This window comes from Carcharodon carcharias, chromosome 1, assembly GCF_017639515.1.
Source record: "Carcharodon carcharias isolate sCarCar2 chromosome 1, sCarCar2.pri, whole genome shotgun sequence".
Taxonomy (NCBI): domain Eukaryota; kingdom Metazoa; phylum Chordata; class Chondrichthyes; order Lamniformes; family Lamnidae; genus Carcharodon; species Carcharodon carcharias.
The window spans coordinates 12,158,835-12,185,725 of NC_054467.1; the positions used below are offsets into that span (position 1 = coordinate 12,158,835).

At 43.8% G+C, this 26,891-nt stretch overlaps 1 protein-coding gene across 1 annotated transcript in view; it reads left to right on the forward strand.

Annotated features, from left to right (window-relative positions):
- Positions 1 to 26,891, forward strand: part of LOC121280884 (alpha-synuclein-like) — an 86,542-nt gene that overhangs the window by 52,553 nt on the left and 7,098 nt on the right. The window contains exon 5 of the mRNA XM_041193230.1: positions 26,419 to 26,511. Coding sequence (XP_041049164.1) covers positions 26,419 to 26,511 — 93 coding nt within the window. The remainder of the gene's footprint in view (positions 1 to 26,418; positions 26,512 to 26,891) is intronic.

Genomic DNA, 26,891 nt, shown 5'->3' on the forward strand with positions numbered 1-26,891 from the left:
GGCAATATCAGTTTGACTTTGGCTGATGAGCATCCTGCTGCAAGCTTTCTTTGTCTTAGCAGCGTGTCCTCCTAAGGATTAACGTCTCCAAGGGCACATCTATGCAAGGCTCAAGCGATAACTCACATGGCTAAATAGATTGATTGACAAGGTCGTTGAGATAAAGCCACGATAACGTGCATGGGAAGCCTTTTTTAACGTTGAAACTTATGAAGTGAATAACAGGAGATGATGCTTTGAGACATGCTGATCCTCAAATAATCTGAGCAAAAAGAAAAGGTGTAAAAAGCGAGGTGTTGGAACAGGTACTCCAGAACTGGACAAGGTTTGAACAGCCAGTCCCCACGAGGATTCTAGCGTTTGAAATCTCTGGCAATTCTTGTGATCATAAGTGTAATTTTAAGTATATGTTATTATTAGTAATTGCACAATTTTAGGCTGATTTTCACTGAAAGTTAATAAGTGCCTTTGAACCCTGTGGAAGAACTTAGAAATTTAGAAGTCAGATTTTAGATTCTGCAATACCAGATTGATGCGGACTTCAGATGGCTGCTGTTTTGTCACCTCACACGAGAAGATGTTGTTTTGTCTTAGCATGCTAAAATCCATATCCTCCCTCTGCCCATCAACAACAAGGCTCAACACAGTTTAGTTGATGGCCACATTTCAAATATATTGTGAAATATCATGGTGCTCTGTTGTAGGTAGATTTGGCAAAGAAATGGTCAGATGTAGTTAAATGATGAAAGCTCACTCCCACAACGGGTGTTTGCTGTAATTGTACAGCTGCTGTGCTGATTCAAAATGTCAAAGTTCAGCATCATCCTAGAAAAATACTGCCAGAAAAGTACATGAGATTCGATCAGACCATTACTAGGGAAGACACAAATTGGAAAATCCCTTCCCCTGCCACCCAAGCAAATCTTCCATGGTCCGAGTTATTTCGAGCGCTTGTGGTCCATGTAAATGGAAGCACAATAAAGATTATGGGGCTTCTCATGGTCACCTTGTTCAGATGCTTTAAGTGCCTGGCCTACTAATGGTGCATCTCAGGCATCCTCAAGGCACTGCACATCATACAATTGGGACTGTTGCCATGTCTGTGGCTAGTGGTAGAGGTTAAACGGTATGAGGAAAGAATATAAAAGTGCACCCTTCTGTAATAGCGCTACTTCACATGTTCAAAAATGTTTCGTTTCTTTCCCACACGATCCAGACTGTTCTATTCTAGAAGGTCCGGGCGTGAACGGTTTGCTGATGATACAAAGATGAGGAGGACCCAGAGTCTGCAAAGGGTTATAGATAGGTTAAGTGGGTGGGCAAAAATTTGGCTGATGGAGTGTAATGTGGGAAAATGTGAAGCTGTCTACATTTGTGGCAAGAATAGGAAAGCATATTACAATTTGAAAGGAGGGAGACTGCAGAATGTTGTGGTTCAAAGGGATCTGGGTGTCCATGCACATGAATTACAAAAAGGCAGCACATAGGTACAGCAAGCAATTAGGATGGCAAATGGAATATTGCACTTTATTGCAAGGGAACTGGAGCATGAAAGTAGGAATGTCCTGTTACAACTGCACAGGGCATTGGTGCAGCCACACCTGGAGTATTGCATACAGTTCTGGACTCCTTACTTATGTTTGGAGGTAGTTCAGAGAAGGTTCAGTGGGTTGATTCCTGGGATCTGTGGGATGTCTTCTGAGGAAAGATTAAGCAGGTTGGAACTATACTCATTGGAGCTTAGAAAAATAGGAACATAGGAACAGGAGAAGGCCATTCAGCCCATCGAGCCTGCTCCGCCATTCAAAACGATCATGGCTGATCGAACACTTCAGTGCCTTTTACCCACGCTATCCCCATAACTCTTTACTTATTATTAATCAGAAATCTATCAATCTCTACTTTAATGAGAATGAGAGGTGATCTTATTAAAACATATAAGACCCTGAGGGGGCTTGACAGGGTGCGTGCTAAGAGGATGTCTCCCTCAAAATAAGGGGTCTCCCATTTAAGACAGAGATGGGGAGAAATTTCTTTCCTGAGGAATGTTAATCTTTGGAACTCACTACGCCAGAGAGCAGTGGAGGCTGGGTCATTGAATATTTTCAAGGCTGAGTTAGATTATTGATCTACAAGGGAGTCAAGGATTATAGGGGAAAGGCAGGAAAGTGAAGCTAAGGCTGCATCAGAACAGCCATGACCTTATTGATTGGTGGAGTAGACTCGAGGGGTTGAATGGCCTATTCCTGCTCGTATTTCTTATGTTTTTATAGAACTGAAACCAGCCTGCACACACTTTCTTAAGCATTTATTTGCAGACATACACATTACTAACATGCACCTTTTTAAAAAAATTCTTTCACGGGACATGGGCATTGCTGCCCATCTCTAATTGCCCTTGAGGAGATGGTGGTGAGGTCCCTTCTTGAATGCTGCAGTCCATGTGGTGTGGGCACACCCACAGTGCTGTTAGGGAGGGAGTTCCAGGATTTTGACCCAGGGACAATGAAGGAAAGGCGATATATTTCCAAGTCAGGATGGTGAGTGGCTTGGAGGGGAACTTCCAGGTGGTGGTGTTCCTATGTATCTGCTGCCCTTGGCATTCTAGGTGGTAGAGGTAGCGAGCTTGGAAGGTACTATCGAAGGAGCCTTGGTGCGTTGTTGTAGTGCATCTTGTAAATGGTGTACACTGCTACCATTGTGCATCAGTGGTGGAGGGAGTGAATGTTTTGTGGTGTTGGATGGGGTGCCAATCAAGTGGATTGCTGTTTCCTGGATGGTGTCAAGCTTCTTGTGTTGCAGGAGTTGCACTAATTCAAGCAAGTGGGGAGTATTCCGTCGCACTCCTGAATTGTGCCTTGTAGATGGAGGACAGAATTTTGGGAATCAGGAGGTGAGTTACTTCTAACCCAACAACCCCAATTTCAGTCCATTCCCGCTTATAAGAGCATAAGTGGATTCCCAGCTAATGCCCATCACCTGCATATAATTGAACACAATTGGTACAAAATTAACACAGGCCATGATCCCGGCCTGGACCCTCTAGATGGGGCCCACGATGCATGCTCTTATCACTGGTCTGCCCACCACAGGTTCTGTCCCAATTTGTTCGCAAGCTGGGAACATGGGAACTTCAAATATAAAGAGTTTCCAAACTGCTCTCTCCAATGCCAGGGTTGAAATGGGCTGAATTGAATTGAGGATGTCTGTCCTCAAGTCCTATCCATCTCTTGCAGTCTTCGCTCTTTGATCATCTAAAACTGATGCTGGTAGGGCAATTTAGTGGCCTTAGAACTCTTTACGGGGTGTTCTTTTTCCTGTGTGTGTCCAGTTTGTCTATCTCTCCCCTCCATTGAAAAGGCCTTGAAACCTACTTCTATGACCAGCTGTCCAGTACCTCCTTATAAAGCTCTGTGTCAAATTCTGTTCTATAATGCTTCTGTGAAGCACCTTAGGACATTTTGCTACATGAAAGATGCTATGTAATTACAAGTTGTTGTTATGGTAGTTTGCAGCTTGTTTATTATTCAATCGATTTCACATTTCATTGAATGGTTTTGGCAAAAAAGGGAATTCCTAAAGGGAAATGCCACACTGACATTCACGGTACATCTTGCCACTTAATTGGTAGCATTTTTAAATACTACTTGTACAATCCCTTCCTTCATCTTTTTAATCTTAAAAGCTGTTTGGTCACTGGTAAGGATACATGCACCAGAAGGGAATGGTTGCCTCTTTGATTGAGACTGACCTTGTAAGTATTTGAAGTGGCGTTATAGAGCATCAAGGCATTGACATTGCACAATCACATTAACCTTTTTCTCCCATCAATATGAAGGTCAATGTAATCATTAATCAGCATATCCATATCTGAGACGTTAGCACGGAAGAATTTCCACAAAGTATGTTACTTGTTGATGATGTATGGTAGCTCTTCAATATTTAAAGTGGATTCACATAACCTCCCCTGCCCCCCCACAGCCAAGAATGCGCATCTTAAACCAGCTTCAACGAAAGGAAGGCTTGCATTTATGTAGCACCTTTCATGACTTCCCAAAACAACTTACAACCAACTAATTACTTTTGTAGTCACTGTTATAACGTAGGAAACTCAGCATACAATTTACATGCAGCAAACTCCCACAAACAGCAAGGTGCCACTGTTGGGAAAATGTTAGACTCCATTATTAAGGAAGAAATAGCAGGGCATTTAGAAAAGTTTAATGCAATCAAAAAGAGTTAGCATGACTTTGTGAAAGGGAAATCATGTTTGACAAATTTGCGAGTTCTTTGAGGATACAACAAGTAGAGTTGTTAATGGGGAACCAGTAGATGTAGTGTATTTGGATTTCCAGAAGGCATTTGATAAGGTGCCATATAAAAGGTTAATGCACAAGATAGGAGCTCATTGCACTGGGGGTAATGTATTAGCAGGGAGTTTAAAAATAGAGAGGTCTCGTTACAACTGTACAATGTTGGTGAGGCCACACCTGGAGTACTGTGTACAGTTTTGGTCCCGTATTTAATAAAGGATATGCTGGCATTGGAGGCAGTTCAAAAGAGATTCACTAGGCTGATTCCTGGGATGAAGGGGTTGACTTATCAAGAACAGCTAAACAGGTTAAGCCTTTATTCATTAGAGTTTAGAAGAATGAGGGGTGATCTTATTGAAACGTACAAGATTCTGAGGAGGCTTGACAGGGTTGATGTTGAGAAGATGTTTTCACTAGTGGGGGAATCTCGAACTAGGGGACATAGTTACAGAGTAAGGGGACACTCATTTAAAACTGAGATGCGAAGGAATTTCTTCTCTCAGAGGGTACTGAATGTCTGGAATTCTCTACCTCAGAGAGTTGTGGAGGCCAGATCACTGAAATATTTAAGGAGGAGGTAGACGGATTTTTGGAATATTGGGGAATTGAGGGCTATGAGGAGTTGAGCCCTGGGGCAGATCAGCCACAATCATATTGAATGGCGGGGCAGGCTTGAGGGGCCGAGTGGCCTACTCCTGCTTCTATTTCTTAGGTTCGTATATGCTAAATAAGATATTGAGAATGACGAGGGTTCTGGTTCGGCTGCACGTGGGCCACTTTTTCCCCAAATGCAGTTAAACAGGAACTGGCTGAATTCAAGGTAGCCCAAGGAGACCTCAGACAAGGGTGGGCCTCCCATTTCCCAAAGTTTTTCACATCTGCTGGACTTGTTGCATCTGTCTAATTTGTTCATTTTCAATGGCATGTTAACTGAGCTTAATGATCAATGGAACATCTACCTTATATCCTGGTCTTCTTGACAGTTCTTGAGAGATATTCCCCCATTGATTGCAGCTGTTATTCTATTTGCATGTGCTGATTTGCATCGTCCTGGCTGCATTCGGAACTGAATCCAGACTCTGGCTCTGTTCCAGTGTTCTCTGCTGTTATTATATTCCATAAGTGGCTTGTTTTATAACTTGAGAAATGTCATCATGCCTTTAGCCAAAGACTATTTATTCAGGGAATAATTATCTCTTGTTCATAATTATGAGCAATTCAATAGTTTGTTTTCCATTAAGAATACACCTTACATGATCAGCTGAATACTCAATAACCATACAGAAATATGAGGCTGATTTGTGAAGTCATTTTCAGCTCAGAAGGATTCCTACCTTTTTAAAGGAGCGTGAATGTTAGCACTTCAATTTGGGGGAAGGGTCCCTCAAGGATACGAGCAATTAATTCTTTAATTAGCAGAGTCATTAAACTTCAACTTTCATTTGATTCAGTAGTAATTTTTCAATTGCCTATATATTTGAAACGGAATAATGTGCAGACCAATTGCGTAAAAGCAGGGCAGTGGATCCCTCTTTCAAAGAGCTGGCCCAGTAACAAAGGGCCGAATAGCCTCCTGTGCTGAAAGAATCAATGATTGTATTAAAACACCAATACAAATTCTTCAAGAGGTGATGAAGGCTTTCAGGGCTCAAAGAGAACAGCCCAACTTGAAGCTGACCTCACTCTAACTCTAACTTCCTCCAGGTCTACAAACCTCTGAGATCTTTGCTCCTCCCTTCCTGGATTCTTGCTCATCCCTGATTTCCATCGCCCCAATTAGCAACCGTCCATGCTTTTGGTTACCTTTCCTCTTAGCTCTTCGTGTGGCTTGGTGTCAAATTTTGTCTGACGATGCTGCTGTGAAATACCTTTGGATGCTTTGATGCATTAATGGCACTATGTAAATGCAAGATCTTGTTGAACAGGCATTGGCAAAGAGAACTGAATTCTGTCTGGCTATCTATTGGCTATGTCTTTAGGCTGATTCATGGATTTGCTTTCCTTTTCTGGTTTTAAAGATGGCGGTCAGCACTTCCACTGCTGCTTGCTAAGGGTCCTAAGTGAAGTGAGTTAAAACTCTCCCCATCCGGTTCCCAGCAGGTGGGAACCTGCCACAGAAAACAAACTACTCTTAACTTCTACTCTAAGTGGTGCGACTTGGACAGTCATGCTCAAGGGCAAAGGGTAACTGATGGGAGTGCCATGCAAGTGCACTCAGTGCAGCTCATTTGAAGTTGCACCATGTTGTCAGAGTAATGGGGAAAGAGCAGACTGAATGCTCTTACTGGGTATAAAATAGGAGCTGTTAAATATAATTTCACTAACACTACATTTACAAGGGCTCTTGCAGCATCATAGACCTGTAAACTATGAGTGATGTATGATAGTTATTTGTGTAAACAGAAGAACATCAACTGTGCTGTAATTGTGAGTTAGTGGATTTAATCTCAGAATGACTGTTGGACAAGCGCCCAAGTTTTGGCCTAGTCAGGGAATTTAGCCCCACACATAGGGGAGAACTGCTCCCCCCCCCCATTGGGAGGGGTTGTGCTGGGGCGGGCGTGAATCCGATTGGCACTCCTGATCGGGTCTGCACCACCATTTTACATGGACTAAACTGCTTTAATTGATTTCTTAGTGGCCTTTATTGGCCGTTGACATTTCGGTGGGTGCGTAGCTGACTCCCGCCAAACCAAATATCGCAGTGATGTCGGGACACACGCCCGACGTCATCGCGCATCATTTTATGTATCGGCCAGCGGGCCCCACCCCCTGCTCGCCGATCCAAAAATTCTGCCCCTAATATAGCTTATTAAGTAATTAATGAAATAATGATGTCCTGTCTCATTTTGCAAAGTTGCCATTTTCCTTCTGCTTCTGATCCATGACAACATTCCCCTCTATTGATCCAATCAAAGTACGTAAAGTGGTTTGACAGGGCAAACGAAGAGAAGATGTAGGCATAATCTTTGAGTTTGGCCACTTAGGAGTGAAATCAGGAAGAAATGTTTTCAATCAAAAGGTGGAAATGTAGAACTCTCTTCCCCAAAGTCTGTGAATCATAAGATCATAAGAAATAGGAGCAGGAGTAGGCCATTCAGTCCCTTGAACCTGCTCCATCATTCACTAAAATCATGGCTCACCATGTGGCCTTAACTCCACTTTCCTGCCTGCGCCACATAGCCCTTGATCAAATCTGTCTAACTAAGCCTCGAATATATTCAATAACCCGCGGCCTCCACTGCTCGATGCGGATGCTGGATCTATTAAAATTTCATGAGAGAGGTCAGTAAATTTTGTTGTATGAGGGTATTGAGGGATATGGAACAAAGGTGGATGAATGGGCTTGAGATACAGATCAGATCTGACCTGACTGAATGGTCGCCAATCAGGGTAGGTGAGAGGCCACTGTGAGCCTTCCGCAGGATCAGGATCTCGGGGGTGGGAAATCCCACATGCCAGGAGCTGCTGGGCAGTCAAAGGCCGGCATCTGTTTTGCTCAGTGGTGCCACTAGGAAGGCAGTGGCTGCTGCCGGAATGATAGCCACCGGATGCCCAGGATTACGGAGCGATTCAGGCCCAGAGGTAATTAATGGCAGGAAGGGTTTTGCAGGGTAGGGGCGTGGGCCTCATTACACACACACCCCCACCCTTACCGATGCCGGGTCTCTTGACCAGACACTAAGTGCCTTTGAACGAGGGACTTCCCACCACCCCTCACCACCCAACCCCCACAACCAGGGAGACAATAAGCAGTATACAGAGGTCTACTTATCATGTCCCCCAGGTGGTGACAGGGCCGCCTGCAGCTGAATTAATACCAGCTACGGTGGAGGAAGACCTTAAGTGGTCATCGAATGTCCACTTAAGGGTTTAACAGGCAGTGGGGTGGCAAGTCCAACCATAGCAAAAACAGAATTACCTGGAAAAACTCAGCAGGTCTGGCAGCATCGGCGGAGAAGAAAAGAGTTGACGTTTCGAGTCCTCATGACCCTTCGACAGAACTTGAGTTCGATCTGCAAAAGAAGAAATCTCTCTTTCCCCACCAGAGTGGGTGGAGGAGAGAAATTTCTACCATAAATTTCCGATTTTTAAACTTCAAGCAAAAAGAATTTGTATTTATACAGCTCCCATCATAACCTCAGGATGCCTGAAGACACTTCACAGACAATGAAGTATTTTGAATGTAGCCACTTTTTAAAAATTCATTCATGGGATATTGATGACACTGGCTAGGCCAGCGTTTATTGCCTATCCCTAATTGCTCTTGGTGGAGAAGGTGATTGTAGGAAACGAGGCAGCCAATTTGCACACAGCAAGCTCCCACAAACTGCAATGTGATAATGACCATATAAATCTGTCCTTAGATGTTGGTTGAGGGGTAAATGTTGGCTAAGACCCCTGCTCCTTCCTTGAATAGAGAAATAGGATCTCCACTACCTACCTGAGATGACAGATGATGCCTTGAAGTAACATCTTCTTGACCTCTAGAGTGTGGCTTGATGCTGAAGCAACTGTGCCAGCATTAAGCCAAGGCGATGAAGTACCTACCTGGTCTCCCATACAAGCCTCACTCACTGGGTGGAATTTAATCCAGGTGACCAGATCTTGGAGACTTGCCGGGGAGTATGAGAGGCCATTGGGGGCGGGCTGGGGGCATGGATTGGTATGTGTAGGCATCGGAAATGGGTGGGGCTTGAGGGGGAATGAGGGATCAAGAGCCTAATGTTTAACTTAACTGGGATGGAATCCCAGAGAACTGAATCAGGCTTTTTAACCAGCCACGCTCAGCACTCACCAGCCCTCTGGCTGCTTCTGATCTGCATCTGTGGGTGGTGAGCCTGACTGCATCCCACACTCTTCCCCCCTCCCCGCCCAACCACCACCCCCAAAATGAAAAGCTTGTCATTCAGGGATTTTTCCCAAGATGGGTGTGCCGAGCCAGGACATTTCCCAACTCAAGCTAATTGCCTTGGAAGTGAAAACCTGGCCCGTTAAGTGAGTGGGACTTTGAACATGAGCATACAGGTACAGCAAGCAATTTGGAGCGTCTTGCACTATATAGCGCTTTGGTGAGTCCACTCCTGGATACTGTGTGCTGTTTTGGCAGCAAGTTCCACATTCTAATCATGCTTTAAGTGAAGAGCTTTCTCCTGAACTCCCTATTGGATTTATTAGTGACTGCCTTGTATTATGATCCTTAATCTTAGTATTCCCCAATATATGGAAACCATTTTTCTCCACTTCTTCCCTATCAAACCCTTTTATTATCAGATGACCCATGACCCACCAGTCTTTTCCAGAGAACAGAGCCCCTAGCCTGTTCAGTGTACAGTGGTGGTTGTAACTTCAGTAGAGAGAAATTGAAGGGGTGGTTTGTCCAACGGGCGGGATGAGGTTTCCAACAGCAATTAAAAATAAAATTAAAATTTTAACATTTCATTAAGAACATGTCCCTGCTCATGTGACAGAGTCGCGGCGGGGGGCATGGTTTTTTTTTTAACCATTTTCTAACTTATTTTTCATTTTTTTTTTTATATCTTCATCTTTCCCCTGAGGCAGCTCTGTGCATCGGGGAGCTTTACCTGCGCGCACCTGCGGCAAGTGCGAACTTGCGCGTATGCCCTTTTCCACCACCCCCCACCCTACCCCCACCCCTCACCTGCCCCACACGGACAGCAATGAGCCTTAATTGGCCAGCCAGCGTGAAATTGCGGTCCGTCTTCGATCGCGGGAGGCAGTCGGCTTCCTGACCACCCCCCCCCAGCCGAGGGCAAAATTCTGCCCAGGAATTCTAACAGTGGAGAAACTGAAAGGCAAGGCTGCAAATTTCAGAAAAATGCTTATGTTGTGCTTTTTTTTTGGTCAATGTCCAATTCCAATCTTTCACAGAGGAAGTTAAATGCCAAGGTAGGCGTAGCAAATGAGGTGCCTGAATGTTGCCTCAGGCGTTTTAAATGTGCCTTATTGCTGGAGAAATCAATGCTGCCCTGAAGGCACTTATTTTTTTATAAGGTTATTGGATAATTAATACGGGCGTTCTATTAAAAATACCTGCCTGTAGTGCAAGGCCTCAGCAGATGTTTTGAGCAGTTTTGATTTCATTGGAATGGCTCTTTTATTTTAAGCCCACCTCAGTGGGACTAATTGAATCAATGCATTGGTTGTGTAGCGTGTAAGCAGTCACCAGGCGTGACAGATTGTTGCTTCCTGTGGCACTGGGGCTGGTACTATGCCTCGCCAAACACAGAAACTAATGATTACTTGTGCATCAAAGATGAGTCACATTCCTGGAAATATGACAGGGTATTTTGACAATTCCACGGTTGATGTGAGCTGCTTGCTCAGAATATGAGAAAATTCAGCACTTGTGGGATAATACAAATACCTGGGGAATGGAACATCCAAGCTGGTCAAGCAAGAGGCACTGTATTGAGACAGGGGCATGAGTTACTTGACGCTGCACCTTACCTGTGTTGTGCCTGAACAGCAACACCCTCTGCCTTCTCCAGGCACAAGACCAAAGCCTTGCGTTTGAAAATGATGCCATCCATCTCCTCAGTGAAAGTGCACACAATAGACTAAAGGAATTTTGACCTTTTTATTATTTGTTCTCGGAATTTGGGCACAAGTGACAAGGATGGCATTTATTGTCAATCCCTAGTTGCCTTCAGTCTTCCATTGGGTTTCACTGGCAGCCTACCTGGGGATGCCTTCCCAATGATCAGGTCCAACACCCAATATTTGGGGATACCTATTTAGGTGGCCGTAGCTCCAAAGCCTGATAATGAGGCCCAAGGCCCAGTATAGGGTGCACTTTGGGCCTCACCATTCAGGTGCAGATCCTGCTAACCCCTCTACATGCCCCAGAGTCACATTATTCACATTGCTAGGGACATATGTCTCCAGTCTCAGAGTTTTAACACTCTGGCTCCGCCTCGATGTTTTCTCCTCTGCACTGTCCCCATTTTGTGCTATTTAATGGAGGTGATGGGTCCCACCCACACCATCTGGAGGGCTGGCGAGAGCCCTGCCTTGCCTCTGTTAGGAAAGACCTGCCAAACTGAGGACCACTCGGGTACTCAGTGGACAGTGGCAGACCTTTTCATACCCAGGGCCCTTAATCTCAGGGAAGTCTTGCCCTCTGAGAGATGATGGTGAATCTATTGAATGGCAGTGCCACCAGGCAGGTGGTGGCTGCTGCTGGTAGGATCCCAGGCCAGAGGTGAGTGATGGTGGGGAGTGGCGTTGGGGTCAATAGTAGTCAGCAGCTGAGTGCCTTTGAAAGACGAACCCCTGGGGAGCCCTCAATAAATCCCATTTCAGTTTGCTCATTATGCTTCCTGGGAGTCCCTCATCTGCCACTGGGTTAATACCAGTTACCAATAGTGGCAGGATGAGGCCGTTAGGTAGACATTGAGGCCCTTAAGTGGGCAATTGATTAGCAATCGGGCAGGATGGGCATCCTTGGCCTTCCTACCACAGATTTGGTCAGGGTGGAGGTGAGAAGATGGCGTGGTCCCCACCCACCACCACCCTCCCCATTAAATGCTCCCCAGCCACCAAATGCCATGGGGGAGGGCATTGAGTTCCGCTGTGTGCCCCCAGGGACCAAGAAGCATGCTCGCGTCTGCTAAAGCATGGAACCAAAAAGGAAGTGGATGGAACTCAGCAAAATTTCTTCTCCAAACCATCCCATTCCAGCTCCAAAGGAAAATTGCTGCTGAGTTTTTTCTGTCTCACAACAAAGCAACACGAGAATATCTGTCAAATCGTATATCCTGGTCCAGCTGTATTCGATGTGGCCCTGGCCTCAGTACCGCAGGAGTTAATCATACTTCGGACTGGACTGAGACATCCCTACTTTTATTTATCCTTGCAGCCTTCAAACTCATTCTTACTCAGATATTCATGCTGTTTTTTTTATATAATTGGTGCAATGTAAACTAACCTGTTTTATTTGTCAGTCTGTTCCATGAATGCACTGGGCGGTGGGGGCGGGGGGGTGGGGGGGGTGGAACTGTCGTTATCAGAGTTTTCCTTACAATGTTACACCATGTCTTAGTTTGTGCACAATGCCCTTATGGAATTAAGCAGATGACACCTGACTGAATGCCTTAGAACCTTTCCTCAAATTTTGGGGTGCTTAAGATTAGAAACGTAGAATGTTACAGCACAGAAGGAGACCATTTGGCCCATCATGGCTGGGCCTCTTTTGATGAGCTATCTAGTTAGCCCCGCTCCCCTTGCTTTTTCTCTTTAGCCCTACAAATGTTTCCTTTTCAAGTATCAGTTCCCTTTGGAAAGTTACGATTGAATCTGCTTCCACCACTCTTTCAGGCAGCGCATTCCAGATCATAGTAACTTGCAATGTAAAGCAAGCTCACCTCACCTCTGTAACAATAGTTTTGCAAATGACCTTAAATCTGTATCTGCTGGTTACTGACCTACCTGTCAATGGAAATAGTTTCCCCTTATTTAACTGATAATATTAAGTCAATAATGCCAAAGACATAAATCTGAATAACAGCTTAAAGCCAATGAGCCCTGCAGATTAGTCAAGTTTAGCAGTGACTTATTGATTTCCAAATGCTGCCTAGACATGTGAAGCAAGCAGTTGTTCTTTTCAAATCTCATTTTCAGTATATGAGGCTGGATGTTTAGACTCTGCTGGAGCCGGAAATGGAGGGAGGGGGTGGGTGTAGGCCTTTATGCCACCGGCCTGCGAGCTGGTTCCTGACTTCATCCCCTCCCAGGCCATTTTCCAGAAGCGGGATTGGAGTTGGGGGTGGGGAGGTGTGTGGAAACAGCAGGGCTACCACAAGCACTGGTCAGCCGATTGTCCGAATTGAAGGCCAGTTGTGGGCTGTTAATGGAGGCTGATTGGGATTCTAGCTGCTCTTGGAGGCCTTGTCTGCCTGTTGGTCTAAAGCAGCCAAAGGCCACCTTATGGAGGGAACCCTCCCCTCCCCTCCCCTCCCCTCCCCTCCCCTCTGTGATGGTCCATTTCAGGTTTCACTCATTTTGGATTTAAAAATTTGAAGAGACGGCACCTCCATTTTGGAGTGACCTCTCTCTCTCTTATTTGCCATGGCATTCTACTGATGTTTTTTAAGCTGGAGGGCCTCTTATTGGTTCTCCAGCTTTGAGAGCCCACTCACCCTTCTTAATTGGACACTGAGCCTGCCCACTGGCCATTAATTGGCTGCTCTGGGGCAAATCACGTTGATTGACTGTTCCCCACCCAGCGCGGGCTTCTGACCCTGACTTGAACCTGACAGCAGGGTTTAGTAGCCCACAGGGAAAATCCCGCCCACTGTATCATTAAAATGAAACTCGAGTCGGACTCGCATTAAATGCTACACAATTCCCACCAGCAATGGGCTTTAAATAAGTGGGCCAACAAGGTTTATTTTCATAAAACTTGTTCAACACTATTTCTTAGAATCTTAATGAGGAAATTTATCTAAAGTGTCTCATTTGTGTACTTTTAATTGTTAGGTAGAGTACTTGAATTGAATAAATACTTAATTAAAAAGCTCCCCTGCTAGTCCCTAATCAGTGCTCCCTCTGGGCCTGAGAATAATAGGCTTTGTGTATTATAAATCTCTTGGGGACATACATAAGTAGATTTGGGCAGGTTCGCGGTTCAATTACTTCAATAGTTTTGCTTTCAAATGCCATAAAGTCAATAATTGGAACAGACTGAGGCAAAGTCTGATTTATGAAAGAAAGAGCTTGCAATCATATTGCACCTTGTTCTCCCCTCAGGATATCTCAAAGCACTTCGAAGTGCACTCACTGTTGTTATGTGGGCTAAACAAGCAGCACAGGACAATCCCACAAAGAGGAACCAGATAAATGAACAGTTACGCTTGTGTTGGTGGTGGTGGTGATTGAAAAATGAATGTTGATTGCCACACCACAAGAAACCAGTTCCCATCCCTGCTCTTGGAATGATACCCTGGGATATTTTATATTCGCCATGTGCGGTTTAACATTGGAAAGAAAGAGGACACGAGATAATGCAGCTTTCCCTCAGAACTGCACTAAAATGCCAGTCTGTTCTAAGTTTCTAAATGATTTTTTTAATAAATATGTCAACATAACAACACCGGCCTCCCTTACCTCCTTGTCTCACCTTTCCTCCTTCACGCCAAAGCAACAAAATATTCAGGATATAGGTCACAAAACACAAACAGAATTACCTGGAAAAACTCAGCAGGTCTGGCAGCATCGGCGGAGAAGAAAATAGTTGATATTTCGAATCCTCATGGTCCTTCGACAGAACTAAATAGAAATAGGAAAGGGATGAAATATAAGCTGGTTTAAGGTGTGTGTGGTGGCGGGGGGGGGTGGGGGGGGGGAGAGAAGTGGTGGGGGGGTGGTGTGGTTGTAGGGACAAGCAAGCAATGATAGAAGCAGATCATTAAAAGATGTCACAGACAACAGAATAAAAGAACACAGAGGTGTTGAAGTTGGTGATATTATCTAAATGAATGTGCTAATTAAGAATGGATGGTAGGGCACTCAAGGTATAGCTCTAGTGGGGGTGGGGGGAGCATAAAAGATTTAAAAATATTTAAAAATAATGGAAATAGGTGGGAAAAAGAAAAATCTATATAAGTTATTGGAAAAAAACAAAAGGAAGGGGGAAGAAACAGAAAGGGGGTGGGGATGGAGGAGAGAGTTCAGGACCTAAAGTTGTTGAATTCAATATTCAGTCTGGAAGGCTGTAAAGTGCCTAGTTGGAAGATGAGGTGTTGTTCCTCCAGTTTGCGTTGGGCTTCACTGGAACAATGCAGCAAGCCAAGGACAGACATGTGGGCAAGAGAGCAGGGTGGAGTGTTAAAATGGCAAGCGACAGGGAGGTTTGGGTCATTCTTGCAGACAGACCGCAGGTGTTCTGCAAAGCGGTCGCCCAGTTTACGTTTGGTCTCTCCAATTTAGAGGAGACCACATTGGGAGCAATGAATGGAGTAGACTAAGTTGGGGGAAATGCAAGTGAAATGTTGCTTCACTTGAAAGGAATGTTTGGGCCCTTGGATGGTGAGGAGAGAGGAAGTGAAGGGGCAGGTGTTACATCTTTTGCGTGGGCATGGGGTGGTGCCATAGGTGGGGGTTGAGGAGTAGGGGGTGATGGAGGAGTGGACCAGGGTGTCCCGGAGGGAACGATCCCTACGGAATGCCGATAGGGTGGGTGACATCTTTTGATGATCTGCTTTTATCACTGCTTGCTTGTCCCTACAACCACACCCCCCCCTCCACTTCTCTCCCCCCACCCAACCACCCCCCACCTCCACCCACCCCCCACCCCCCCCACACACACACACACACACACACACACCTTAAACCAGCTTATATTTCACCCCTTTCCTATTTCTACTTAGTTCTGTCGAAGGGTCATGAGGACTTGAAACGTCAACTCTTTTCTTCTCCGCTGATGCTGCCAGACCTGCTGAGTTTTTCCAGGTAATTCTGTTTTTGTTTTGGATTTCCAGCATCCGCAGTTTTTTGTTTTTGTTTTTATTCAGGATATAGGTGGCTGTTACAAGTTTCTTCGTCACTGCGGGAAGTAACCAAGACTATTAACAAGAATCAGTCACAATGCAGGAGGATAAATGGCTCCTATAAATTCAATCACTAATACCTGGAATGCCTTTAGCTCTTTCCATTGCAGGCCTAAAATGCAAGACAACTAGATTCCGAATTGTTTTGTTTTGTCATCCTCTTTCTAAAAGCCCTAACTCATCTTGGGGTGCAGTTCCAAGAGTGTCTAACCATCCACTGTCTCATGCAAGTTGCCACTGCTTCTGTCCTATCCTACTCATTGTTAGCAGCAGTTATTGGCTTTTCTTCCATTCCTTCTTTATAGCCCAGGGGACGTTGAGGGCAATTGTAATAACCCTCTTGACACTTGACTAAGATCAGCTATCTCAAGTCTGAATGGGGAACCAACCTGGGCTGATTTCTACAATAAGAGAAAAGCAAAATACTGCGGATGCTGGAAATCTGAAACAAGAATAGAAAATGCTGGAAAAACTCTGCAGGTCTGACAGCATCTGTGGAGAGAGAAACAGAGTTAACCTTTTGAGTCCATGTGACTTTTCTTCAGAGGGCTCTGAAGGAGAGTCATACGGACTCGAAACGCTAACTCTGTTTCTCTCTCCACAGCTGCTGTTAGACCTGCTGCGTTTTCCCAGCATTTTCTGTTTTGTTTCGGATTTCTACAATGTTCAATTCATTTACCCACTGTGTGCCGACCTGCTGAGCCATAAACTAAAACTAAATGGTGATATATTTAATATAGGGCAGAAATTTTTGCTCGGTGGGCAGGCATGTGCCCGCCGACAATTAAATTAAATCCACGGGTGGGATGAGGTTTCCGAAAGCAAATAAAAATACAATAAACAGTTTAATTTTTCATGAATAACATGTCCCTGCTCATGTGACAGTCACATGAGAGGACATGTTTCATTACATTTTATTTAAAAAAAAAAGTTTTCATATCTCTTCATCTCCCTGAGGCAGTGCTCAGCGCTGCCGCTTTCGTTTCATGCTAGAGGGGCCTTAATTGGCCACCAGCCGTTTTATGGTGTGGGCAGTGTATTATCAGGGTCAATTGGCCTGATAACAAGCCTAATTGATCTTTAAGTACTTATTTAAATATGGCACCTGCCCATCCTTCATATTGTGGGGGTGAGCTCGGTGGGGGGGGTGTAAAGGTGGGGAGGTGGGCACCCGACCTATTTTACATGCCCCGCTCACCCCACGGGAAACATGCCCGCCGGGGGGCACTTAAAGTTCAGCCCAGTGTGACTGAAGCCAGTTCTATTTGTTATGCAGAAGATAAGGGAAAGTCAAGGAAAGGCCTTTTAACCCATTCTAGCTCATTCTTCTTGTATTTGGACTAAAATAAAAACAAAAAACTGCGGATTCTGGAAATCCAAAACAAAAACTCACTACTTTTAAACAGTGTTTTGAATGACCTAATGTCTTTCACTCTACCTCCTTAGCTGAGCTGATTTTTTTTCCAATACCTATTTTAAAGTTACTTCTCACCAATTTAAAGGTGTTATCTTGTACTGAATTACCTTGCAGTAATTTTCTGAGGTCATTTTATTAGTATTATTTATCCTATATCAGTGAGGTCTCTTCTTTACCATTTCCCAAGACTGAAGAGTGGAAACTTCTTCAATCAATCCTGATAGCTTGGGACGAGTTTTGTTGAGCTTTTCTACAGTGTGCTCTCATGTGTGTCTATAGAATGCTTTTCTGTCCATCTTCAGTAATGAGAGGAGAATGCATGCAGCAACACGTGTTACATTTCAGTTACCAAGAAACAGCAATATGTCATTATGATCCTGGGCAATGCTATTGTTTAACTGGAAACTATTTGTAAAAGGTGCACTCCAGTTGGTAAGGGACACAAAGTTCACTTTTTGAAGTGATCATTGACAGTTAACCAGAGAGAAAAGTTTAAAAGGAAAGTATTAAACGGCATAATTTAAGTTGAGTGATTCAAGTAACACCCTGAACCCACTGTTGGAGGTATGGCCTTCTTCATACCTATTAGGTATTTGTTATTGTTTACAACATATTCATTTTTAAGAGCTGTCAAATTAAAATGCAGTACTACTAAGCTTCTTAGATTGTGAGGAATTTGATCAATTTGTACTGCAAAGATGTAAAAATAATTGCAACATATGTAAATGCTTAATCCAAGCATGTGAAAGAGCGAAGAATACAATGGCTTGAAGGCATTCACCTTGTGAAATGTTAATGCAGTGACCCGCAGATAACAGAATGACGTTATTGTACCTTTACAGGTTATTAATGATGTCCTTGGGAGCCTGCTGTGATTTCTACTAATTAAGGGAGCTATCAGATTCTGTATTTAATTTCCACAGCAGCATGCTTTACATCAACGATGATTTAAAGTATTCTGAGCCTCTATTTGCTGTGTGATCTCGATAGTATATTCTCTAATGTGGAGATCACGTCTCCGTTATATTGGTTTTAATTAAACTTCGTCCCCCTTGTGGTTGTATGAACAGACAGCCAAATCTCAGTTGTTTATGGTTATAATTGAAAGGGCATTGACTCTGAAAGATTGGATTCTTTTACATTTTATCAACTGTAAGAAACTCTTTTGGTACAGAGGTGTTTCTTTCAGTATAAACTTTTAATGCTGAGCAGCTCTGAGGGTGAGCCTTTTAGTGTGAATTTCTTGGTCATAATTCTACTTATATGAAAGTATGGAATGGGCAGAGTCTTACTTGTCCATCAATCATCATTTTTCTGTAGTCCTTATATGGAATACCTCATTATAAACCATTTAATCCCCTATTCCAACTCTTCTATTCCAACACGTCTATAAATTTAGAGTTCTATTGTATGTTTTGGATATCCCATAGATTTTCAGACTGAGGTCCACAGATGTAATGAGCTCTGTGAAGGGATTGTTGGGCTTACCTGGGACATCAGATCTCTGTTTCTTCATCAAATTTTTGAGTTTTCCTTCATTTGTTGACTTACAAAGCCACATATTCCCAGGAAAATAAGAGTCAAATTGGGTTGAGATGCAAAGGGATCTAAGGGTACGGGTACCCAAATCACAAAAAGTAGGCTAATAAATGCTTAAAAAAAAACCCACTGCTGTTTATTTCTGGCGAGATAGAATAGAATTGTAAAAGAGAGAAATTATGCTAAATGTGTACCAAACCCTAGTTAGACCACATGTGAGTACTGTGCAAAGTTCTGGTCTCCATATTATACATAAAAAGAAAATAGAGGCACAGGCAATGGTACAGAAAAGAATTACAAGGTACAGAAAAAAATTGCAAGGGTGATTCAAGAACTGAAAGGTTATAACTGTCATGAAAGACTGAAACAGCTGTGTGTCTTTTCTGTAGAAGAGAGAAGGCTGAGGGACCTTTAAGATTATGTTGGGGTTTGGTAGAGTAAAGTAATATGTTTACTATGTGGACAACATGTTTCCTCTAGTGGAGGAGTCCAAAATTATGGGCCAAAAGTATAAGATAGCCAATAGGAAATTGATAGACTGATATCTTTACGCAGAGACCGGTTAGAATGCGGAACTCACTACCATAAGGAGTAATTAAGTCTAATAGGAAAGATACATTTAAGGGAAAGCTAGATAAACACATGAGAAAAAAAAGAAATAGCAGAATATGCTATTCAAACTAGATAAAACAGAGGGGAAGGAGACTTGTGTGCGCCAAAGGCACGGGCTGATTGAATGGAATGGCCTATTCCTGTGCTGTAATTTCTATGTAACTCACAGTTTTATGTGCTATACTGTTCACTTACCTGTTCTATTTTAATAAACCATCGGGCTGTTTAGATTTTTTTAAAAACCAGCAGACCTGGCAGCATCTGTGGGGGAAAGAAACAGAGTTAACATCTCAAGTCCAATATGACTCCTCTTCGGAACGTCGAAAGAGTTGCAAAGTAGAGTCATTTGGACTTGAAATGTTAACTCTGTTTCTCTCTCCTGCAGATGCTGCCTGACCTGCTGGATTTTTCCAACATTTTCTGTTTTTATTTTAGATCTCCAGCATCTGCAGGATTTTGCTTTGATATCTGTCAGCTTAGAACCTTAGTTTTGATCTGATAGAGAGAATATTTCAGCTGGCTGATCAAAGAGAGGTGAACCTGTGGCAGCAACGTAGTCAATGTAAAGTAAACAGTTTCTCTGTTGTGATCCTTGGGAGCCCACTACTGTATTGTTTACCCAGATATTGGGAAGAATAAAATGCCCTCAAGATCATGGGGGATGCAAGATCCGCCTACAGAAGTGGTCGGTGACTCTGTCAAAGTCAAAGATCCAAAACACAACAGTTTCTGCATGGGCATCTAGCAATGATGGGATCGGGTTTCATCTTAATTCCATACGTGGCCCAGGAGCTGACAAATGACACGGTGTAGGTTTATACAAGAAGAAAGGTCACTTCAGTGAGGACTGTAGGGCAAATGTCTTTTTAGAAATTGATTCATGGGATATAAGCATCATTGACAAGGCCGACATTTATTCTCCATCTCTAATTGCCTGTGAGAAGATAGTGGTGGGCAACCTTCTTGAACTGCTGCAGCCTATGTGGTCAGGGCTGGTGCAACCATGGGGCAAACTAGGCGGTCGCCTAGAGCAACAAAATTTGGGGGCGGGGTGGTGAGCGGTAAAGGGTGGGGGGGTGGTGGCAGCAAAAAACTGAATGAACTATTCATGAAACCTCTTAAGTGTGCAGACTTCCGCAATGGGAATGAATGGTCTAGATCTACTGATATACATCCCCATATACTGACATATATATAGATTGCCATGTATTTATATTACAATCTTTCCCAAAATTTCATATTATATTCCTCATTCTGTTTATGCAACAGTTTTACAAATTTACACCTGTACATGACTATTCCAAAACTGCAAACCAGTAAATAATATCAAAGAACATAATTTAATCTAGCCCACTCCATTGTAATTATGATTGATTGTGTCAATAGCGTGTAAAATCATCTAGTAACTGTTGCATGACACACAGTATTACATTGTGTGAAACAAAAACAGAATTACCTGGAAAAACTCAGCAGGTCTGGCAGCATCGGCGGAGAAGAAAAGAGTTGACGTTTCGAGTCCTCATGACCCTTCGACAGAACTTGAGTTCGAGTCCAAGAAAGAGTTGAAATATAAGCTGGTTTAAGGTGTGCAACTCTTTCTTGGACTCGAACTCAAGTTCTGTCGAAGGGTCATGAGGACTCGAAACGTCAACTCTTTTCTTCTCCGCCGATGCTGCCAGACCTGCTGAGTTTTTCCAGGTAATTCTGTTTTTGTTTTGGATTTCCAGCATCCGCAGTTTTTTTGTTTTTACATTGTGTGAGCTGCATTACTCATTGTAATGTGCATTTCTTCTATGTAATAAAATAATATGAATAATCCAAAGTAGGATAAAGTTAATATAAGGGAAGTAGAGTTAAGACACGGCAGGGCAGCTCAGTCAAGTGGAATGCTTGTGCTGTAATAAGTGCAAAGTCATGGACGCTGCCGGTGTCCTAGTTGACCACATGTGCAGGAAGTGTTGTCAGCTGCAGAAACATGAGCTCCAGGTTTCGGAGCTTGAGCAGCAGATAGAGTCACTGAGGTGCATCTGCGAGGCTGAGAACTACATGGATAGCATGTTCAGATAGGTGGTCACGCCACAGCTTAAGCGCCTGGAGACAGAGAGAGAATAGGTGACCACCAGGCAGTCCAAGAGAAGTAGGCAGGTAGTGCAGGATTCCCCTGGGGTCCCGCTCACAAATCAGTTTCCGGTTTGGAAACTGGTGAGAGCACTGGGTCAAAGATGAGTGCAGTCAGAGCAGATTTGTGGCACCATGAGCGGCTCCACTGTACAGAAGGGGAAGAAGAAGAAGAAAGGAAGAGCTATAGTGATAGGGAATTCATTGCTTAGGGGAACAGGCAGGTGTTTCTTTGGCCGTAGACATGATTCCAGGATGGTATGTGGCATCCCAGGGTCAAGGAAATCACAGAGCAACTGCAGGATATTCTTTTGGGGGAGGGTGATCAGCCAGAGGTTGTGGTCTACTTTGGTACCAATGACTTAGGTAGGAAGGGGGATGTGATCCTGCATTCAGGATTTAGGGAGCTAGGTAGAAAATTAGCAAGCAGGGCCTCCAATGTAGTAATCTCCGGATTGTTGTCAGCGCCACCGTGAGGATAAGGCAGATGAATGCTTGGCTGGAAAGATGAGGAGGGATGGCTTAAGATTCCTGGGACACTGGAACTGGCTCTGGGATAGATGGCACCTGTAGAAGCTGGGTTGCACCTGGACAGAGCCAGGACTGTGTTCCTTGTGGGGCATTTTGCTAGTGCTGTTGGGAGGGCTATAAACTAACTCGGCAGGGGTGTAGGAACCAAGAAAATATATTCCAGAGGAATACCAGGTGCACAAAATACTGGGAGGGGCTGACAGCACTAGAATAGAAAATAGAAAGTTAATAGGTAAAGTCGGGGTTAGGGTGAAAGTAATAAAATCTAAATCAGGGTTACTATGCATGTACGTGAAAGCACGGAGTATAGTAAATAAGTTTGGGGAGTTACAGGTGCAGATTGCCATGTGGAAATATGATGTTGTGGCGATAACAGAGACCTAGCTCACGGAAGGGTAGAACTCGATGTTAAATATTCCCGGGTACAAGGTGTTCAGAAAAGATAGGAAAGGAGGAGAGGTGGTGGTATTGGTTAAGGAGAGCATTGCCGTGCTGGAGAAAGAGGATGTCCCAGAGGGTTCAAGGACAGAATCAATTTGGCTAGAAGTGATGTGCAAGGGAATGGGGAAAAGGCAGGGCAATGGAACTAAGTCACAATGCTCATTTGGAGAGCCGGTGCAGATGTGATGGGCCAAATGGCCTCCTCCTGTGCCATTAAGAGTCTGTGATTCTGTGAAAGTACATGTTAGATAGAGCTTAGTGTTGGTATGACTCCTCCATGCCCCACAGACTGTCAACAGTGGCTGAGTTGGTTGCGCTCTTGCCTTGGTGTCACTGCGTTCCAGGTACAACGTTCAAATCCCACTCCAGGGCTTGAGTGCAAAAAACTAAGCTGGCACTCCAGTGCAGTAGTGAGGGAGTGCCATCATTCAGAGATTTTAAACCAAAGTCCCATCTGCCTCCTAGGGTGGATGTAAAAGGTTCCATGGTACAATTTTGAAAAAAAAGCTATAAAAAAGGAGTTATCTCTGGCGTCCTGGCCAATGTTTATCCCTCAACGTGACATAAACAGATTATCTGGCTGTTATCACATTGTTGTTTGGATGAGTTTGCTGTGTGTATATTGGCTGCCTGTTTCTCCATAACTACAGTGACCAGACTTTAATAAGAACTTCAATGGTTGTAAAGTGCTTTGAGATGTCCACTGGTTGTGAGAACACCAAATAAATGCAAACCTGCCTTTTTGGTCCCCACCCACCACCCTCCCACCTGATTAAATGCCCCCTCCACCACCAAACTCGCCACGTGGGAGGGCATTAAATTCCAACCAATATGTTGCTATGGCCTCAACTCCACGAAGTGAGAGGGTAGCAGTTTTGATTGGCAGCTCGTTGAGACAATCTTTGACAGAGTTTAAGCAATTTGGCTTTTTCCTCTGTTCAGTCATATGTCAAGCAGTTTGGTGAATAATTGGCCTTGTTCCATTAAAGTATCTATTGGACCACCTTCCAATGAATGGGAGAAATACATGTGCAAGATCACAGAATCCAGTACTGTCTGCAAGATTCAACCAGGTCCTTTGATCTTTAGATTAGCCGGAATGGACTGGTGGCAACCCTAGAACAAGTGTAATCTAAAGAATAGACGGAGGGAATTCCAGAGCACCAAATCGCCAGAACACGTTGCACAGCTCCTTCCAGTACACCTGTCTCTGCAATATAAACACAATAATAAATATAATTTAGTTGTGTGTCATCTGGACCCAAAACTGTGAACCAGTAAACAATATATAAGAACATAATTTAATCAGGCCCACTCCATCGTAATGATGATTGATTGTGTAAATAGCACTTAAAATCGAGGAACTGTTGCTTGAACACACAGCATTACATCGTGTGAGCTGCATTACTCATTACAATGTGCATTTCTGCTAGTACATGTCCTGTGAAAAGTTTAGAACAATGAGAATGTACAATCAGCATCATAATATTCTCCTTTTACTTGTAAAATAAACCATAATCAGAAACACAGAATTTTTATTCATTCTAATGCACAATATTCATTTTCGACAGTTAATTGGGGGGGGGGGGGGCGGTAGGATGGTGCAGAGGCGCAAGGCTGAAGGTTCACTGAGGTACCTAGTACCCTTGCGCAGGCCTTGCATGAGGTGCAGGCACTTTTTTGGGTGGGAAGGGAAATAAAAGTGGATACATAATTATAAATTAAGTATCCAATTTCTTGCTAGATGATTAATGCAGTTGAGATGGTGACTAACTGGCAGATCATTCCTGTCCCATCCATGTGCTTCCTGCTGCCAAAGCCAGGCAATCTGCCAATTGTGCTGCTTACTCATTACCCAGTGTCAATTGACTGATATCTTGCCAACTGCTCTTGCCTTCCTGACTACTCTCCATCATTTTACCATTCCTAACCAGAATCTTGCTGCTTAATGGACAGCTTGACAACTGATTTACCAGCTCCTCAGCCTCCTGTCAATGCCACAATTGTGCATTTCACCAGATTCTGTGAATAGCAGACAGCAACATGTGAAAAGTCTGTGACAAAACTGGACACTAGCCCCAGAAAACCATGTCCTTTGCTTTGAGTCATGTCTCCAAAGGGAACCTATCACATGTGAAAAGCATAGAAACAGAAGGAGGCCATTCAGCCCCTCAAACCTGTATCACTATACAATTGGATCAGAATTGATTTGTATCTTAACTCCATTTTCTGCTTTGGTCCCACATCCCTTAATACACTAACTAATAAAAGTACATTGGTATCAGTCTTTAAAATTACAGTTGACCTAACCTCAACTGCTTTCTTAGAGAAGAGGGTTCCAGATTTCCATTACTTCCATAGTGTAGCAGTAATGGAGCTATCGACCAGTGAAGGGTTGATAGGTTCCCTTTGGAGACATGACTCAAAGCAAAGGACATGGTTTTCTGGGGCTAGTGTCCAGTTTTGTCACAGACGTCTAATGAAACAACATCCCAGGCCCAGGGCCTGAACACCCAATTTAGGCTCCTATGGGCGGTGCAATAGAAATGGGAACAGGATGGGCGCAAGAAAGTGGTGGGAAAGCAGGACCAGCAAGAGAAGAATGAGAGAAGAAAAGTTGCTGTACTGGTTTTATAATTTTATTGTTAAAAGTTATTGGTAGGAGCATTCATCTCACTGCAGGGTTTCTCTAACCTAAGATAAAAGCAGAACACTGCAGATGCTGGAAATCTGAAATTAAAAACCAGAAAATGCTGGGAAAACTCAGCAGGCCTAACAGCATCTGTGGAGAGAGGAACAGAGTTAACGTTTCGAGTCCGTATGACTCTTCTTCAGAGCTAAAGAGAAGTAGAAAGTGATGGAATTTAAACTGTTTAAGGGAGGTGGAGCAGGTAAAGCAGGATAGAAGGTCAGCGATTGGTGGGGGCTAGGGAGAGATGGCCCTTGTGGGGGTGGGGTGGGGGGAGGGGTGGTGCTTGGGAGATAAAAGATAAAGAAAGGGATAAAGGGGCCCTCAAAAGGGCCATCTGTCTCTTGTTCCATGTTGTTCTTTCACAGAGTGCTGACTCTTGTTCTGCTATTCACACATTCTTCTTTCTTACCTTTATGCCAGTATCAGCACCTTCTTCAGCCCTTACCAATACCATTAACAATCCCTTTGTCTTGTTTCCATGACATCTTTATCAATCTCTCCTTAGCCACCCCCCCAACTTAAACAGTATAAATTCCATCACTTTCTACTTCTCTTTAGCTCTGAAGAAGAGTCATATGGACTCGAAATGTTAACTCTGTTTCTCTCCCCATAGATGCTGTCAGACCTGCTGAGTTTTTCCAGCATTTTCTGTCCTTATTTCTCTAACCTAATCTCTTCAACAGTATACAATGAGCACAGAAGGAATATTTGGTTCTTGTGCCCAGGCACACATTATAGGGTGGCCACTGGCGGAAGCCAGTTATACCAGAAACAGACTATGTCCCCCGGCTCGCCCACAGGTGGCGCTAGAGGATACAGGAAAGGTCCGATAGGACCTTTGTTCCTGGGCACATTCGCCAATCTGGGAATAACCTTGGCATGACCATTGGGAACTGTCTAGTCTGTAATGAGTTGGTTTTGAAACCATTCATTTTTGAATCATCTCCAGATTTGTCAGGGGGTGCCCACGATGAACAGACCTTTTGCCTCAGGCTGGGCCGTGGTGTTGCTAACCATGTGAGCTTTAACATACCAGACCTAAGAGCATCTGATATAAAAACAGGGCCAAATCCACTGAAATCCAGAACCATCTGCTACAAAAGCACCCTACATGGTTACAACAGTCGCTCCTGGTAGCTCAGGATTGAATACAACAGTATTGATGGTGGCTTATTCTGTTGACAGGATGAGGATCTTTTCCCTCAGGAAGGTGTGATGGACAACACAGAGGCATTGCAAATAGATCCTGATGCTGAGGCCTTCGCAGCAGCCCCTGGGGTAAGCTCATGAAATTGCTCTCGTTGTGGGTTATTTAGAATGGAGCAGTTTAAACAACCTTCCAGAAGAGACTCATGCACACTTAAATGTATGCTGCTGGATAGATTTTTGAATTACATGTCAGGAATCCAGTGATGAGGTTACAAATGGCACCATAAGCTGCAGGACTAAACTTCAAGTGATTGTGACAGATGACCACATATCCCTGAGGGAAAGTTCAGAGGGCATTCTATTGTTCAAACGTACTTTCTCTTGGTTGTTTAAGTAGCAGTGCCAAGAACAAGAGTGTAAACATTGAGAAGTCCTGTGCAGTGACTTCAATTTTCTTTTAATTTTGCAATTACTTTTTGTAATACACGTTCCTCTTGTCCTCTCTTATA